Source organism: Cyprinus carpio, chromosome B23, assembly GCF_018340385.1.
Source record: "Cyprinus carpio isolate SPL01 chromosome B23, ASM1834038v1, whole genome shotgun sequence".
NCBI lineage: Eukaryota > Metazoa > Chordata > Actinopteri > Cypriniformes > Cyprinidae > Cyprinus > Cyprinus carpio.
In genome coordinates, this window is record NC_056619.1 from 17,874,945 (window position 1) to 17,894,379 (window position 19,435).

Sequence of the window (19,435 nt, forward strand, 5' to 3'; positions counted from 1 at the left end):
AGTATCAATGTTTTTACAAAAATATTATGCAGCACAACTTTTTTCATCATTTCTGCTAATAAGTGTTTCTTGAGCACCAAATCAGCTTATTAGAAGGATTTCTAAATGATCAGGTGACACTGGAGACTGGAGTAATGCCTGCTGAAAATGACAAATTACATTTTGAATGTAATAAAAAAACAACAAAAAAAAACAGTAGATTAAATCGTAATAATATTTCACAATATTACTGTAGTTTTGATCAATGGAGTCTTGGAGAGTATACTAAACAGACCTAAAAATAAATAAATAAATCATACCAACCCCAAACTTTTAAACATTAATTGTCATAAACAAATTGTTATTTTAAGCTATAAAATTCATACCTTTATAGGTGATTATTATTATTTCAATTCCTGAGCAGCACATGCAGACTCAAACCACTTTTAACACTTTTAACACTAATTTTATATGACAGGTGTTGAAAGAGGGTTTTTTTTTTACACTTTGCATCTACAATCTATAAATCACAAAGAGCTCTACAGCTTTTCCAATTATCTCCAACTAATCTGTAGCACCTCTAGATCATATCACGATATAAAGACTGAAAGTTTGGGGTGAAGATCAATACACCGTCAGGATTGATGACACTTCAAGGCTACAGACTCTGTTTTATTTTTGGTCGCTAAGGGAGATTTGTTCCCTATCAAAAAAACAACAGTCTGGACAGGAACGGCTGACAGCTGCGTCTTTCAAACTGACTTGCTGCATAAATGAGATCCGGAGCCCTTTTAAGAGGAGATAACCATATTGAACGAAAGAGTTACAGATTACAGCATTGTGAACTGCGAGGCAGTTCCTTGTTTAATGAATCATGTAATGAATTACACGAATAATTAGAAAGGAGATAGAGGAGCATACAGGCTCCGGGCGAGGATTATTCAAGGAATCTAATTTAAGAATTTAAGACCCTTCATGCTGACTTAATGAGCATGTGACGTTTTTATTAAGACAAATTGAGATGTAATTTTGGAGTTATATAGTAGTTGCCATCATACCTGGTTTAGATAAAGGCATAGGTGGGGGGTAGTACTTTCTAGAAGGCTGTGAAGGGCTATAAGAGAAGCAAAATATTAATTAGACAAGTAAAAAATAATTATAATAATATTAATCAATCTGTATGCTGATTAAATCAATCCACCAAGGGCATAACCACAAAGTCAGGATTAAGGGGACATATATTTCCTGCTATATTTATGCAATATTTTTTTACAACAACTAAGATATGCTGTAAAACAACTATGCAATATATATGTTTCAGTTACTTATTCACTGTAATAATTTAATGTAATATTCTGGGTTAAATACAAACCAAGCTCCATCAACATGTTGTCAATAACAAAGGGAAATAATACTGACTTTGTTAATATACAAAATAAGAAAATGTGTTGGCAGAACTTACATTGGACATTTTTTATTTTAAAAGCTATCCTGTCATTCCTTCATTTAGTTAAATTCATTTTTGTAATGCCATATCAACATCAAAGGCAAATTTCCTGCCAAAACTGAATCATTTAAAGTACAATGTAGTATTATTGTTAACTAAAACAAATTCTATCAATCAATTTTGGTAACTGAAATAAAGCTGGATTATATATAAATAACAAATGAAAAACTACATTTGAAAGAAAGAGAAATGTTGCAACTAACTGAAATAAATTTTAAGTTGAAGTACTAAAATCACTTAAACTGAATAAAAGATGTTTAAATTTATACAATTGTATATCGTCAGTCACTTAAAAATACCACTGACCCTTAATGTCACCTTAAAGTCTTAAAGTCACCCTTAATGTGGTTATGGCCCTGATATGCACTCAAAATACTGAATGCTTTCATGATAAATATATGATTATGTTAATCAAATTTGTGATACTGGACGACAGGTTGTTACCTGACCACTTCCTGTCCATGAATGTGCAGTGGGTGCTGTTGATAATGGCCAAACACTTCAAACACAATTGGCTTGGTCTTTATGTACTCAATAAAGGACTCTGTCACCTCCACTGAGATCTGGATGTGAAAACCAGATAAAGAAGTTGACAACACATGCATATTTGCCTAATTATGAGGAATAATTCTGTATACGCATCTAGCCTGATGAAATACAACAACTCTGGATCGGTTTTGCAACCATAATGTTTATTTCCTCCTCAAAACCTTGTTTCTCTCGCCGCTTTCAACACTTACATTCTGTACGTGGTAAAAGCCCAGCGGGGCACCCCTGCCTGTGTTCTTCAGGGGCTCTGTGCTGAACGCCTCATCGTGACGATGGAGGAAACTGTTGGCAGCATGAGACAGGATTACTGAGAGAAGCGTGACTGTGCGATTGCGTGATTTATGTGGAGGTGTGTGTGTGTGCTCTGTCTGAATAAAGACCAATGAGACAGGAAAGAAGGGTTGCCATAGAGACAGGCTGACTCACTTGAATTGGCAGAAGATATCTGCGTACTCGGGCGGGACACTGCTCGCCTGCAGAACAGTGACGCGGAAAGTGAAAATACTGCCCACTTCTAGATGCTCTGCCAAGCCGTCACTCAGTTTTGCGTCCACGTTCCCAAGCTTCAAATCTTTTAGACACAAAACACATGTAAAAATATGCATAATATATAAATGGTTAATGTGAAATTGTTGATTTTGGTTGATTTTCTTGTATGTATTCCTAGTAATCTATATCAAACACTATTTTATATGATGTTTTTATATAATTTTTTTTTATGAATTTTTTTATTAAATTTTTTTTTTTTTTTTTATTTTATTTTTTATATTAAGCTATTTATCACCATAATTAGAGTGTGCTTCTGGCAAACTGGACCAGCTTGATAGTTATTTGATATTATCTGATATTTTTAATAAACAGTGTCTATAAATCTGTTTCCATGGACTTCTTTTATTGACCCGTTTAAACCTTCTAGAAGAATCAGTTTGATCCCAAAGCTTTTGGGTCAGTGAGGCTTTGTAAATCAAACGCAACACAGCAAAACACAACAGCATCGTCTGGATGTGTAAGCATTTCTTTTCACTCGGACTGCACGGCTTTGTTCAGAACTCAGGGGCTGCCAGCTGGACTATGCTTCTACACTCACCCATGTCATTTATTCTGTTCATCTCTTCTGAAGGGGTGATGACCTCCGAACTCTGACCTTGACCTTCCACGATACGCAGCTCTTCCAAAGAGAGGCCAGAGCGGGTCATGACCACGGAGGAGAAATCACTCTGGATGGTGAAAGAGTAAAAGAGAGAGGGAGGAAACCAAGAAAGGAAATAAAATACAAAGGCAGCGATCACAAAAATGACCACCAACAACTCACATCTTGTAGAAATTAGTACAAATATTAACTTGAGGCAACATTGTGTTGGGGACTAACAAGAATTTAGGACGCAGAATAAGACACGTTTAGTTGATAACTGCTTTATTTTGTATTTGGGCTTGTGCATATGCTTTATTTCCTGTTATAGCTATGCAACGACTCAATTTCAAAAACATTATCATAGCTATTAAACCATTTTATGTTATGATTTTAAATCTGTGTTTAACCTCAGAATGATCCCAAAGTAAAAAGAGGTGCTAAAGTCTGATTTTGTGGTGGCTGTGCTTTAAAATGTAATTATTATAATCTTAATTCAAGTGATGAAGGATTCTGAAAGTCTGATAGCAATCACCGTTGAGTACTACTGTAAGGTTAAACCTGCCTGCTTTAAATGTTTGAAAACAATTAACAGTTATAAAAAATATAGGAAAAAATATCAATTGAAATTTAGAAAATTAATCAAATGTAATCAGTTACATTACTTTAAAAAAGTAATTAAAACCGTTACACTACTTGTTACATAGAGTAACTTGTAATCTGTAACCTATTACATTTCCAAAGTAACATGTAACTCATGTTAAAATAACAGGAAAACTCAAATGCTGGACTGGCTTGTACCTTTTTAAAATACTCATTGTCGAAGGAAATCTTAGCAGTGCCTGACTGACGCACACCAGATCCATAATCAGGAGCCTCTTCGTCAGCTACAAAAACACAAATACCAAAGAAAAAGGACACAAGTTCCAAAGATCTGTTGAAAAACAACTTAAAAGACTGAATTTTTATGAAGCACATCAGACTGTTATCAACTGTGCTTAACTAAATCTGAGCTGAGTCTTAATTAATTCATTAATATAGAGCAGCGCTCACCAGCGATGGCTTGGACCCCCACTCGCAGGAATCCTCGCACTTCTCCCTTCTCTGTTACTATAGCGACACGGTGCACCAGAGGCACAGGGTACAGCAGGTTACTCAGGTACACGAAGGCTCTGGAGGATAAAGAACAACAATTATAGTCCTGCCCTGAGAACCGTCGCCGCCTGACTGTCTCATGCACACACAACATGTACCAAGAACCATATGTATTAGTATGGAGGGTACAGGAGATGCTTAAAAACAAGCCGAGCAGTTACGCACAGTGACTTCCTTTCACTGCAGAGCCATGGCTTCATCTCCATTACCCTGATTAACACCATCAGAGAATAATGGATATGATGTGTCAGACACATTTACTAAGAGCTGACGCAAACACGGCACTAAATAACAAAAGACAGAAAACAAATCCGTCAACCTTGAAACTGAATGGCAAAGAAAAAGAAGGGCAACCAAATAAGAGATTGTATTAGAATATTCAATATTTTCAGAGGCTAGGGGGAACACAGTCTGAATTTTAGGAGCTGTTCGCAGTCAGAGAGCACCCCCCCCACCCATAGGCAGCCTCAAGGCTAAGATGGAGGAGAGCTATCACTATAGCACATCAGTGAAGTCACAATGACGCAGATCCATTTACAGCTCTGCATCGATCCAGACTATGTTGCCTCTCTCCTGCTCTATCCATCTCGCTTGTACTGCTGACTTATAAATAACAGCTCTTAAGTACACTGAATGAAATTTAATGTTAAAGGGAAAAAAAAGAATACAAACAAAATTAAATAAAAACATTAAACAAATAAACACAATTTATTATTTTAATATACAAGCACAATAAATGATTAAGAAACTGGGGCTGTAAATCAACGTTAATGTGTTAACAGATGAAATTAATACAACATATCGTTACAATGTTACTATAACTGATCTGAGCATTCCTTGTGTTCCAAGTGTCTGTGTCTTATATACATACATTCACAATAGTCCCTAGCAAAGCATGTGTTTCTCAGTCAAAGGAGAAAGACAGATGGAGAAACACAGTTTAACAAAAGTTGCATTCTTGTATGGTGAAACTGAATTCCCATCGAAGCTAAGTGCAATATCACCCACAAGTCAAACATTGTCAGTCATAAAAATGTTAATGTGAACACCAGCAGAGAGCAAATGCAGCAGGCCGGTGGCTAAAAATCTGCATATGAAAGATTAAGTCCATAAAGTGCTGCGAACATGGTTTTATAATTATTGAATTTTATTATTACATTTGCGTTTCTTTGTATTAGCACTAGGCAGTGCATTCCGATTCGTTTTCTTGTCTAAAAAAGGAACTGAACGCTAACCATAACACATTTTAATCGATTTACAGCCAGATTAAATTAAATACAATGAATGAAAACAAACACAAATGTGTACTAATGTTTCGAGTGCTAATGTTAAACCAAACCAGACAGATGGAGGTTAAACGTAGGCTGGGGAGAACTGGAGGAGGAATCTGGTATAGCCGTGTGAGCCGTTTCATAGATCAGATCTGATCTCACTTGACTAGAAAATGAATTCATTTTACTGTCTCTAAATTATCTTTAGATCATTAACAGCTGCACACTGAGCCACACAACTGTCTCCATTTCTCTTCATCATTCATTCTCTTTCCAGCCCTCATTTTTCAGGTTTCCCCCCGAGCAGTGGCCACCACCAACCTGCCCACCAGGATGAACCATGGGGAACGGTCATAGAAGGGGTCCTGCCCATCGCTGAAGATGTCAGAGCCTTCCTCGGTCCCAGCGTCTGAGCTAGTGTCGTCCACGAAAGCCTCGTCGTCCATGAAGTCCTCCATCTCACTCTGCCGTTCGTCGGCCAGCTCGGTGATCTCAGAATCGCTGGTGGAGAAGGTGGGCGAGGGAGTGCGGTCGACAAGATGCTCGTTCACACAGCCGTGAAAAATAGGTGAGCTAAAAAAGGTGCGTGGGTAGGATGCAGTCACAAGCAAGAGTTTACAGGATTATTTAAATGACCCACATTTAAGAGCCATGACTATACAATAGAAAACCATAAACATAGAAGGTACATGAATAGTTAATAGCATTTTTTTTTTACTTAATGCAGTAAGTTTTTAAACTTTAAAAAAGACACCATAGAAACTGTTCTAATTTTGATTATGGAAATAAAACATAGACCAAAGTTACAAAAAGAATTTGAAACAAATTCTACAATGTGTATAATGTGCACAGAAGAACAAAAAACAATCTATATATGAAATGAACATTTAAAATAATGACAAATGGATGAAAACATTGCATTAAAAAATAAATAAATAAACATTACACCAGCATACAGCAAAACACAAGCACAGAATGATTGGGAAAACAATGCAAAACCAACAAACAAAAACTCATGTGAATAAAAAGAGTGATTTGAATATGAAAAGAAAACTAACAATGTTAATGACTAAACAAAGAGATGTCTTGAATGATTTATGGGCTCCCTCTTTCACTAAGAGAGCAGATCTTTACAAACAAACAAAAAAATTCTCACACACACATCCCATTTTAACCATAAAATATGCAAAATGTTTGTGAAGAACTAAGCCTATTTTTACAGTATTTAAAACCACAGAACATAATGATTTCTGTTTAACATGCTCAATCATTTCTCAAGTCATGAAACAAGGTTAGGTGATTAGCATACCTCCCAACCAGCTTGAACCAATGGAAGCGGTCATAGAACGGGTCACTGCCGGTCAAAGCACCCTCCACATCCTCACTCGGATTGGACGAGGCCATCTCGCCTGCACGGTCATACATCTCTCGCATCTGGTCCAACCTCTGCCTGTAAGAACATGAAAAGTCAGGTCACATTTTTGATCTCACATCCCAAAATCAACAATGTTACAATTGCTACATTTAAAGTCCTTTCAACTGGACTACATGGAAAATGTGTTTGTGTACTACTATCCAAGAGGAAATTCAGGGCCAATCATTTTTTCTTTCTTTCTTTCTTTCTTTCTTTTTTGTAAACACAAGGGTCAATTTAATTTCTGACAATCTTGACGAGGAGGAATTAATCATTTGGAAAATCTTTCCTGACCACTGTAATAGGGCTTTTATTTGACACTTGGCATAGTAATGAGAATTTTTTCAGAGTACCACTTAAAATGAACAATTTCAATAAAAATACACTGGTTGAACTGTTAAAATAGGCCGTTTTGAATATCATGTTGAATGTCGTGTTGGAATATGGTCATGTGACTGGCCACATGGGAAGCAGACTTCAGAGCTGCTTGAATTACAGAACTCCTTTGTTCCCAGTGAATTCATTTCCATTCGAACACAAGTTTTGTGAGGAGCCATGCAAATGTTCTGTTATAAATGTCACCCTGATAAATTATAGCTGACAAACAGCACTTTAAACTCCTTTTGAAGTTAAATAAATAAAATAAATGAATAAGAACATTTAAAAGAGTTTTGGGAGTTCTAAATGGAATGGTTCTAAATAATAACTGCACAAGAAATAAGAGCAAAACTCTGTAGATCACAGACTGGTTGGCATCCTGAGGCTTACTTAAGTTTCTCCAGGGACCAGTAGTGAGTGGCTCCGTTCTTCAAGTCCTGAACCTCCACAGCCACCACTGTTCGAGGGAAAGGCCTAGTGTCACGCTCTTTCTCTGGTTCTGGAGGCAGCAGCTCCGGGGGCAGCGGAGAGTAGAGGGTGTCCGTGAGTAACACAAACTGGAACTGGACCTATAAATAGATCATGTAAATGAGACATAAGGGCATAAACAAGGAATATGTAAATGCAGCAGAACTTACTGGTAAACTGCCATCACAATGAAAACTCAGTCATACACTGTTTTACATAATGTTGTGGCAGTAAAAAAAAAAAAAAAAAAACCTGACCATGCGCTAGACTTTCCTTTTATCAGGGTTTCACACTGGGTGAAGTTAAAAACAGTTCAATGTTTTGGTGACTGACAAATGTTTTCCGCACCTTTTTCTTGAGCTCCACACTGATGGCATTGGCTTCTTTGAGGTACACAGCATTGCCCCACAGCTGGTCTCTGAGGGAGGTGAACTGGTGGTATCTCCACTTCCTGAAAGCCCATTGGGCCAGCTCATACTCATGCTGGGTCCAGGGCACTGCAACAATACAGGCACAACATTAAAACAAGGCAAGATAGTGATATACTGTAGCTGGTTGTGATTTTGCCAAGCAGAATGTCCTTATTGTTCCTAGAACAACATTCAATCAGTCAGACTATAGTGAAAGGTACAGGGGTTTATCGGCCTATTATCTAAGTTCCTCTGATTGTTGGGTGGGTTGAGATTATGGATAGAGTTAGGACAGGAATGTGATTCAAACAATGTTGATTTAGGAACATATCCTACTTACGCAATGTCCCAGTACAATGCACATAAACCTCTTTTGCAAAAAAACGTTAGCTCAAGACCTGATTCGGAGTCTGATTTATTTTGATTTTAGCATTTAAAATACATTACCTTCATCCTCTTCCTCTTCTTCTTCCTCTTCATCTGGGGTCTCTGCAGCCAGAGAGCGAGTCTCCACCTGTTTCTGCAGCTCTTGCAGTTTACTCTCATATACCTTTGAGAAGGTTTGATGAAGAGAGACACGACATGATCGTATCAGCATGACAAACAGAGAGATTCAAGAGGATGGTTACACTGTAGCTTTATCAATTGTGTGACAATGGAATGATAATTATACTTCTTAAATTACTTTTTAATGACTTTGACTGAAGTTAAACTAAACAGCACTAATTTTGCACACAGAAAAAGACAGTAGAGACAGTGTTGCTATGCAGCTTCTAGGGTTGCTAGGGCATTGTGAGGTGGTTCAAATAGAAAAAGCTCCATATATATTTCGCAATTCCATCTATGCGATTGCAAGCACAAAAGGTGCAGGATGAGTTACATGGTGATGTTTAATACTTCAGATTTTAGATTTGAACAATCCCATAACTTAATTATATGTGATTGTAATATAGAAAATTTAAAGCACTTTTAATTTTGATGTTCTTCCACGGGGAAAACACATTTCTGATAACATCTTAGACATGAAACCCATCCTGCATCCCTCCAGCAATTTTGAAAATTAAACAAATCAAGGTATGTTCTTCACTGCCGCATCTACTGAAGCTGAAGAAAACACTTCTATGGCACCATGATGTCTAGACCTTTCAGTACCGAAATGCAACTCACATTTATAATACATTTAAATAGTAATACAATTTTATTAGGTAGTTTTAGGTAGAACAGACTGTGCATTGTAAAAGAGAGGTATTTTGCATGCTGTTTCACTAAAATGTGGTTATATATATAATTTTCCTGACATTTAAACAGATTTCACTAGTCCCATATTGTTTTATAACAAATAAGAATATTCTGTCTATAAATTCAATGTCAAAACAGATGTAAATCTATTTGCACTAGATGGATAATATAATTGCTCTGGATTTTAAGTCGTGCCTTGCGAAAGTATGCAATCCTGTCTCTGAGGTCTACAGGCAGTTTTTTTTTTTAGGTTTGGTCTTTGCTCTAATATGCATTTTCAGCTGTTAGACCTTTTATTAAGACGTGTGCCTTTCAAAATCATACCCATTCAACTGAATTTGCCACAGGTTTGTTTCACTCAAAATTAATATGTGAATGCTATATTTCAACTGACCCAAATAAGGGTATGAATACTTATGCAATGGAATCATTTAAGTTTTTTTATCTTCAATAAATTTGCAAAGATGTTAAAAACCTGTTATTTGCGTTGTCATTATGGTGTATGGAGTGTAGACTGATGTGGGAGGAAAAAAATATTTTAAAGCAGTTTAACATAAGGCTGCAACTTAAAACATGAAAGAAAAAAAAATGAAGGGGTTTGAATACTTTACATTTAACTTCAGACTTATTTCAACACTGACTAATGGCCGACTGCTGTCATACTTCCTAAGAGCTATAATATGATAAAACTAATAAATATTTTAAAATTATTTAAATATAATTGCTATTAAGTATGTGTTTGTATAGATAAAGACATTTGGCTCAGAGCGTCAACAGTCAATACATTTCAAACTTGTCCACTTTATTTCAGTCATTGTTTGACATTTTAATATATCCAGGACAGTTCAATGTAATAGCAATATTAGTAAACCATCAACACATTTTGAGAATTAAAGATCATATGTTGCACAAAAATGCCCCCCTAAACAACACAATATTAAAACAGGGCCTTCTGGAGGCACTTGATATCACCATTGCATATAGATAAACCCCGAACAGACAAGTGATATACCTTTAAAAAGGGTACAAATACATTGTCCATTTGTCTTTATACATTTCCTTAGCTCCTCTTGTGGTAGTTAAGAGTAGCTGGCAGCACCGTGCATTAACGTTAACATAACATTCGTTATTGGAGCAGGGAAATGAATGTCTAGATAGCAGTGTAAAATAAAGAGAATCAAGGAGTGACTTGTACTTTAATTTCTGTGTAGCACTAACAGCTAAAGTGTGTAATTTTTACTGCATAAAACAGATTTTCAAAAATAATGCACTCCCCCATCTGTCATTGGAAAGAAATACAGACAGCCCCACCCCCAAACTGATATCACTGGTTTAGCCAATGATGCAGTCTCTGGATTTACACTTGTCAAATTAAAAATTAAAAATTTCACCTTTAAAACTAGAGCCCTCCTTTATTTATCGAGTTTCTTGATTTTACCTTTTGAAGGAAAAGTAACTGTGTTTAATGCAAGTATGCATTACTATAACAAAACCCAGGGGTTTCATTAGAAATAAGGCAGTATTTCTGGCAACAAAAGCATTCAAGTTCTTCATGCACATGAAGCAATGCTAAAGCCTGGACTTTTGACCTAGTTGGCTATGGCTTGGCTCTGGCCAGAGGAGATGACATGAAGAGGATTTCAGAACATGTGCTTTGGTAATACGCAGCTGGTAATGGGTCACACTTGGGTGCTGAGGCACACCAGTGCATAATTACATCAAGGCTTAAACAGAGAAATCACAGTGACTTAAGTGTAAGGATGTACAACTATGAACCCTACGTGAACATAATTACTGAGTTAAAACACAGTGGTAAATTTAATCTAGTGCTCAGTGGCATTACATATTAAGGCTGTGAATTCACATGAGACAAAACGAGAAAATAAACAAAACGCAGTGCAGCATACACCTGTCCAGCAAATTTGATTTGGCTTTTAAGGGTTTTCCTTCCCTAAAAACATGCTACAACTTTCAAAATGAGCCTTGAAAACCATGGAAACAGCCCTGTTAGAGGTCCTTTCAATGAGAAGTCTGGTGCTTTCTGCGGGCTCGCTTGCCACACAGCGGACACCCAAAAATAAATGCATTTCTAATCATGTTAAGATTAAGGAGAACATCAGAGTGTTCTAGAACACTGACTCCATCCCGTGGGAAAAGGCTGTACCCCCATTGAGCATCAGAGTGCAACAGACAGTTTAGAGGAACAATAGATGCAAAGCACACTCTGAAGCCGTTCTTTTACTGCGTTTCACAAAAAGCATTGCCTCTTTGGATATGGATGTTTAGTGCAGAGTGGTTTGTACTCAAAATAAGGCAGAACCAAACTTTATAAATAACAGAGGCAGTTATTTTGATGAAATAGAAACTGTTCTTACCTAATTTAGAGGTGGTGTCTTATCTTTCAGATTAAAAGATTGATGCAAAATCATTCTGTTTTCTTCATATATTGCTATTACTTATTTTTAGGCGCCAAGTACAAGATGATAAATGCAATTTTAATGATACAGTGGGTCAATAAGGCACTTAAAAACTTAAGGCAGCTAGAGAAAGGCCTTTGCTGCCACCTTTCATATTTTAACTATTTAATGGGGAATACCAACGCAAAGATCCAAAACTTCACAAAATAAAACAATTTGCATAAAATGTAACAGTAAAAATGTCATTTGCATCTCTGACATGTGTTTAGAAACATTCAAGAGGATAAAAGTTTGGCTATTAACCTTCCAGCATTTACTGAACATATCACCCATGCATCTTGAATGCACACCAATGACTGAATTGTAAATTAAAAAACTCAAAATTCAAGTAATGGTTCAAGGTTCTCTCTGGACAGTATGAAATGTTGCAGTGTAGTGGTTGTGTTCAATTCTTAGATCAATTCAGACCATCAAGACCAGCAGCAAAACAATAGTAAACTGAGTCAAATCAGTGTAAAGTACATCTCAATTCCATAATGGCATACTAAAGTTTAAAAAAGTTAATACTACAGTCAAGAACTAAAGGGTGTCTCTCTCAAAACTCATAGTTCCCAATACTTTATAGCAAAAACAATGCTTGACTAATTAATCAAAGCTCAAGATCACTGTTCTGAGATTGTGCTGTGGCTTGGACACCTATTAACCATCAGACTTATTGCTAGACTTTTAACCCATGTGCATAACTAACATGGATGGGGGATCAAATTATTGATTCAAGGTGCTCATGTGGTATTTTCCATTGCAATTTGAATCTACAAATGACATCAAGAACATTCAATCATTTAAAACAAGTGCCACATAACAGTTGGACGTGATGGGGACAAGCTGTCCAATGCTGTGATGAGTCTGTGATGTGTCATTTGTAGCGTCAACTAGTTCAATCTGTACATGAACCTATGCCCTGCTTCTAATGTCACACTGTGGTTTCTCGACTGCCCTTTAAATTGGGGGCAGACATTTGCCTGCGCATACGGGGTGGCGTGCAAAAATTGTTGTGGTGGCTCGGCTGCTGATACTGCTGGTAGTTGTTGCTGGCATCAGTATTGTAATGAAAGAACTGTGGTTGTTGCTGTTGTTGTGGATAATGATGCTGGTTTTGGTTGTAGCGTGGCTGGTAATAGGCCTGTTGGGGGTGAGGGGGCTTCCTGTTTCCAGAATTGAGGGACTCCGTAGAGTCCGAGGCACGCTGGCTGCTGTTGAAGGAGTTACTACGGCCTCGTTCATGGAGTTTGTGGCTTTGATTGTGTCTATGACTCAGGCCTTGCTCTAAATCTTTGCTTCTACGTTGACCCATGGGACTAGGAAGAGTAGGGTACGTGTGGATGATGGGTACCACTTGTTCTCTGGGCTCTGCAGCCTCCACTTTGCCATCTTCCTCTTCCTGGACTGCTTCTTTGGGAACTTTCAACTCGATCACCTGTTCATCTGTAATAATGATATGAGTGCCAGGGGTCCAGGAGTTGCGATGTTTGGGGTTACTCTTGAAAGGGAAGCGCAGCTTGCGGTCTTCAGGTGGGATGAAGCGGTGAGGTCCGTTTTGCCTCCGGAGCTGCTTGGAAATCTCCTGTTGCTGAAGGTTCTTGAGGCGTACCTGTTCTTGTCGCATCCAACGCATACGTCCACGTCGGAGCGAAGAATCATCATCCGTCATTATAGACGCCTGCTCGTCCAACAGTTCGCCGTTGGGTTTCTCCTCGAGAGCTTTACCCTCACTGGAACTGCGGGCTCTCATGGGTGCACTGCGAGAGTTTTTCTCCTGAGACTCGTTGGAAATGAGTGGAATCACTTGCTCCATCTTCAACATCTTATTCCGGAGAGCCCTAATCTCTTCATCCTTCATATTATTCTGCTTTTTAACCTCATGCAGGATGTCTTCCAGTTTGTCAATGTGCACTTTTAGGTCATCCATGTCAGTTATACCTCGCCCGTTGGTTATGACATCTTCGATTCGTTCGTCCCCGACCCCTACAGTGTCCCAGACATCTCGAGCCACAGCTCTCCAAGAATCGCGTTCATTCGGGTCTTTCTTGTTGTAGGTGGCACAAAGCTCTTTCATTTTTACTATGGCCAGAGCCTCAATCTCTTGACGGGTGTGATGGAAATCATTCAGAGCCACCTCATAGCAAATTTCTTTGACTGCCTGGATCTTCAGATCAGAAATAGTCACCCATTTGGAGTCCTTTGTAAGGCGACGGCGCTGAGGGACCTGGTACATTTTAACAGGCTCTCGTCTTTTACCGCTGCTGGGTAAGCCACACTTTTTGACTATGGTTTGGAGCTTGCTGGGAGGAAGTTTCTCCCGAAGTGAAGTGATGAGTCTCCAGCTCTCCTCGCACGACCTCTTATCAGAGTCGTCGCCACTGTCAGAGTCTCCATCTTGAGAGAACAAAACAGGAAACAAACCAAAGAATGCGAAAAACAAAATGGGAAAATTCAAATGGGATATCGAAATCAAAAGGAATGTTTTCTGTAAAGAATGAACAGTGTTGTGATATGCAAAATGGGAACAGCTAAATGAGATTATGTTTTGCAATATGAGATTATAATGTAAGCAGACGCACTGCTACTGGTTTGTTTAACAATGAAAGTTAACATTCAATTTATACATGTACATTTCTGAAGTATCTGTATTATGACTACGCATCAGATACACAGGATTTCCTAATTACATATGTGAAACTTATTATAGATTTTCTAAAACCTTGAGAAAACATTGCAATATTTAGAAAAATGTACAAACTGATTCAATAAGCTGAGAAAAAAAAAAGTCAACCTACTTGTCAATTTTTAACAAACTGCAGGAAAAGCCGAAAGCTAATTTTTGTAGACTGCAAGTCGACTACAGATATGAAAATTTTAGAGAGGATTATGTACTCGCAGATGCATTTGACAATGCTTACTGTTATTTTTTAGATTTACATTGTGTAGATACAAATTCAAATCACCGTTATTCCCAAGTTGCATATCACTATAAAAAGTAAATGCAAGGCATGACTTTTATGATTATGAGAAAAATGTCAACAAAAAGGGGATAGATGTTGCTTGATCTGCTGTTTTTGCTGTTGCGCTGGTTTCTTTCTTTTTTGTCAAGTATAAATTCATGACGTCCTCTTCAATTAGAGCTCTTGAAAGTCGCACCCCAAACATGCTTCAGTGGCATGCAGCAAAGCCTGATGAGTTTTGCTTCATTCCCTCACATGAAGTCCTTGATAGAGAACATTTGGTTTTAAGAGTTTTTCTAGCTCTAGCAGTGGGTTAGACTCTTGCATGTTTATTACAGGTCAGTGCAGAGAAGAAAAAGAGAAAAGGACAGGCTCTGAGAAAGTTAAAAGCATCGATTTCATCCACTACAGTTAAGAGGTTAGTTGAGAGAAAATGCAGTTTCTCATTTTCCAGGTAGGGTAAAACAAGGACAATACAAAAATCACAGTCAAATAAAAAAGGAGACAGCTGGCAACCATGTAATCTTGGTTGTGTAATCAGTGCAGTGTACAATATCTGTGTCGTTCTGTGTATGCGGTTATATGAATGAGACCGTCGGAGCATTGGAGAGCTTGTCATCATTGATTAAGACCCCCAGCATGGACAGCTGTGTTATAGCATGCCCTCTGTGCCTGGCCAGACACAGATGTGTAGAACTCAAGGCTACAGATGTCAATGAGAAACCACATTGTCACTAGCCTTCATCAACTACAGCAGAAATCTTGGGTTATGGCAACAATGCATTGGAAATATCAGCAATTGCATTGAGAAAACCAACAAACTCAGACGAAACGAAATCTATTTGGGTAAATCAAATGCTGACTCAAGCTTGACCAGCTTAATAACACTGCTCAGCAACAAATACTAAATGAGGTGCTAAGTACCCTGTAAATTAATCTGTTAAACATGCTACAAAAACACACCATGCAAAAGCAGCATACAGAATTACCCAAAGAAAAGATCAATTTAATTTAAAGACCCCATGAAAAATAACAGGCAATAGTTTGACGTCAACTCTATGATGTAAAAGATCTCCAGATATGATGATTACTGTAAAAGTATTTTTTTAAATAAATATTTGCAAAGACCCATTTATACTGTGTGAAAAATATTAAAATTAAGTGTCATATGGACAAAATGTTTGTTGTTTTAAAATTAAACAACTGGCTCATATATGGTAACTACTAAAGTAAAAACACATCCAAAAAAAAAAAAAAAAAAAAACTTCTACATAAAATATTTTTTTTCTTTATATAAAATTAAGTTGACGGTGGATCTTTTTTTGTCTGTTTCCAGAATATTACATAAAAACATATAACCCTGAAGAGTAACATTTAATTTAGTTTAATTCAAATCAGCTTTTTATTAAAAAAATAATACTGATAATAATAATAATCACATTAAAACATTTTAAGTTAAACGACAGCTATAAATCATACAATTGTCAAATCTCAACAAAAAAGCTCCCATTTTTATTTCATGGAGTCTTTAACTTGTACATGGCAAACCAATGCCTTACACAACAATGTAATGTTCATAAAAACACAGATTACTAATTAAAAGCCAAATTGGTATTTTTCTGCTGATGCTGTTTTGCAAAGTTACATCTCAAATCTATGAGAGAAAAGTGAAAATTTGAATGAGAAATTCTCGCTAATTCTTGCTGTATCAAACTGAATATGTAAATCAGTCCATATCAGCAATGGGCCATCTGCTCTCTCAATCCAGACAGAGTGGATTCAGTTACCATGCAAAGAGGTTCAGCCATGCACTGGGAAAAGTATTTTTCTCTCACACACATACAGACACACAAAAGTCTCAAGTTGTCAGAGCTAAGAGTGCAGAATTAGTGCTGGTTGGACTTCAGCAGAGCAAATAGAAAACTACTCCGTTCATCAAATGGCACATCTCTCCCCTCAGTCTAATTTGGAAGGACAATTAAGATCTAACTGAAATGAAAGAACAGGTCCTCTGATAAACAACAGAAGAAACAAGAATTATCAAAGAGATTCAGCCTTACCAGTCTCTGTTGCTCAAGCAGCTGGTCGGCTTCTTCCTTCTCTTTTTTGTACAGGATCTCCATTTCTGTAAGCCTGATATAATACAGTGCGAGACCACTGCATCAAAAAGCTGCTCTTTCTTACACTCACTGCATTTCCTTTCCGCAACATAATCCTAGAAATCCTTCTTACAATAATCCAATTCATATTTGCTCACATTCCATACCAAGAGCTTAAACTTCACAAAATGTAGATTTTGTCTTCTGTAGCTGCTTGGTGGCCCTGGCTTTGGTTGACTATCCAACCCCATACTATATATTAGCTGGAATTCACACTTGCCTTGAAAGAATTTTGTGAGTTTGAATAGTTAAGTTTAAGCTCTATTGACAGCATATAAGGTATTATGCCAATTACCACAGACAATAATTGACTGAACCTTAATTTAAAAATAAATTATATTTTATAGTAAGGCATATACAAAGACAATAAATGTTGAAATGCACAGTTTCTATATGCATGTTTACCAGAAACTAGTGTGAACGTTTACTATTACTTGCCAAACTGTATTTTCATTGCAAAGTGCCTGAAGGATGTTTAAAAAGGATATACTGAACCTGGATCTGTCGTTTAATCAAATCTGATGATTACTATGGCTTTCGTACCTTTTCTCCATCTCTTGCTTCATGTCGATACCCTGTTTCTCCAGCAGTTCTCTTTGGGCGAAGGTCCAGTCCACTGGCTCTACGGGGGTCTCTGCTGTAGGGGTCTTCTCACGCTCAGCGCGAGCCTGCTCAGGGTGGTTAAACCGGAACACGTGGTTCTTTCCCATGATAATGCGGTTACCTGAGGAATGAACAGGTATGTAGACAATGGAACAATATAACATAAATTTTCCACATCTATTATCCAACTTGAATGTGCAAGGTTTCTGGTGTCAGCCACTTTCAGTCCATTATGCTGCTTAATGTTGCAAACTGGCACTTGTTATCACATTAATGCATTATCTGTAATCAGTAATCTGTAGTGCAAACAGTTCTATTGCTTAATGCATTTTGTTATTTACCTACAGAGGCTAATGAGGCACATTCACAGGAAATAGCTTACTTTCGCATTGAATTATAAAGTGAATAGTTCCCAAATTATGTTTCAATTGTTTAGTTTTTTTATGAATATAATCAACCAGATCTGAAATGTGCAGGCAGCTGTCAGTGAGTCACCTGAGCGCAGTTGGACTGCAGAAGTCACACGTTTTCCATTCACATATGTTTCGGATCCTTCACATGGCTCCAACATGACAATCACTGTAGAGACAGAAGACAATTCACTACCTCCAGCAGAAAAGCCTAATATAAAAAGTTCATTCAGTAAAAGCCTAAAGAACAAAGAAATAATCTTTGACAGAAAAGTTTGGTAATTTGCAATCAACTGATCATGTCTGATTTAAAAGTGTTTAGCAGCTGACACGTGAACTGAACACAGTTAAATGGATCTTAAGATGTAAGGGAGCTCTAACCATCTCCGTTGGCATTCCTCTCACTGCGGAAGATACAGTGCTCCTCTTTGATGTGAGCTCCGCTTAGAACTATATCCTGTCTTCTTTCTGCATCTGCCTGGCCCACCCTGTCAAAACAAAGACATTTATTTTAATTAACGCAGGGAAACTCTGACATCCACATTGCAGAACCATAACCAAGTATAATGCAACAAGTTTACAGTAAACTATAATATATATAAACATATAACTTTTTTAAATATTAAGAAGTCTATTATTTTCATTGGCATAGTACAAAAACCTTAAAAGCAGTAAAAAACATCATGTCCTTTGTAGGACCCTTGAGTGGTTGGATATGTAGCAATCTTAAGATGCCTCAGACAGCTAAGAAATTTCTGACAGTTCTGAAAGTGATTTCATACCTTGTTATTCCATCTTTGATATAATAAAGAAGACATTCTGACATCAAAGGATCCTCATTCAGGTTCACTAGGTGAGGGGTCTGTAGGGAAGCAGGGTCAATGATAATGTTAGACACAAAAGTGACTAATGTCACTAAAACCACAGTTACATTTAAGGGCTAATTAAAAAGTGAAATAACGAGGTTGAATGCCATTTCAATGATTTATAAAGAAAGCCATTAAAAGTGGCTTCTTCAAAAGCTGATAATGCACTACATTAACCTCTATCAAGTAAATACTATACCAACCTTTTTGGGTGAAAACACCCCATTAAAGTCAGTATAGACTTCACAGGGCCTTTCAACGTAAAGCTATTTGACAGTCAAAATGACAGAGAGATGTCAGAGAAAAAGAGGAGAGAAACTGAATGAAAGCATGAATAAGTAGGCAAATAAAAACAATGAAATAACAGGAGGAGAGGTCTTGTTTTAGATTCAGGCTAACTGTGTTGATGTGTTTCAGGGTGGAATACTAAAAAGACATAACGCAATTATGGTAAATGAGCTTTCTAGCACACAATGGAC

General features: G+C 37.3%; 1 protein-coding gene across 3 annotated transcripts in view; it reads right to left on the reverse strand.

The window, feature by feature from the left end:
• The window catches only part of kif1b (kinesin family member 1B), a 66,429-nt gene that overhangs the window by 12,330 nt on the left and 34,664 nt on the right, over window positions 1-19,435 (reverse strand). For 2 of the 3 annotated variants that reach the window (XM_042750511.1, XM_042750512.1), the window contains 6 exons: window positions 18,873-18,952; window positions 18,472-18,578; window positions 18,176-18,259; window positions 17,621-17,801; window positions 16,979-17,051; window positions 10,281-14,353 (listed from right to left, as the gene is read on the reverse strand). In XM_042750511.1, the coding sequence (XP_042606445.1) occupies window positions 12,890-14,353; window positions 16,979-17,051; window positions 17,621-17,801; window positions 18,176-18,259; window positions 18,472-18,578; window positions 18,873-18,952 (1,989 nt within the window). In that variant the 3' untranslated portion in view covers window positions 10,281-12,889. Of the gene's footprint in view, window positions 1-1,037; window positions 1,094-1,930; window positions 2,050-2,226; window positions 2,318-2,461; window positions 2,607-3,122; window positions 3,253-3,965; window positions 4,052-4,217; window positions 4,337-5,911; window positions 6,164-6,899; window positions 7,041-7,772; window positions 7,952-8,198; window positions 8,348-8,707; window positions 8,811-10,280; window positions 14,354-16,978; window positions 17,052-17,620; window positions 17,802-18,175; window positions 18,260-18,471; window positions 18,579-18,872; window positions 18,953-19,435 lie in introns of those variants that run through there. The other variant, XM_042750510.1, reaches the window with a different exon arrangement.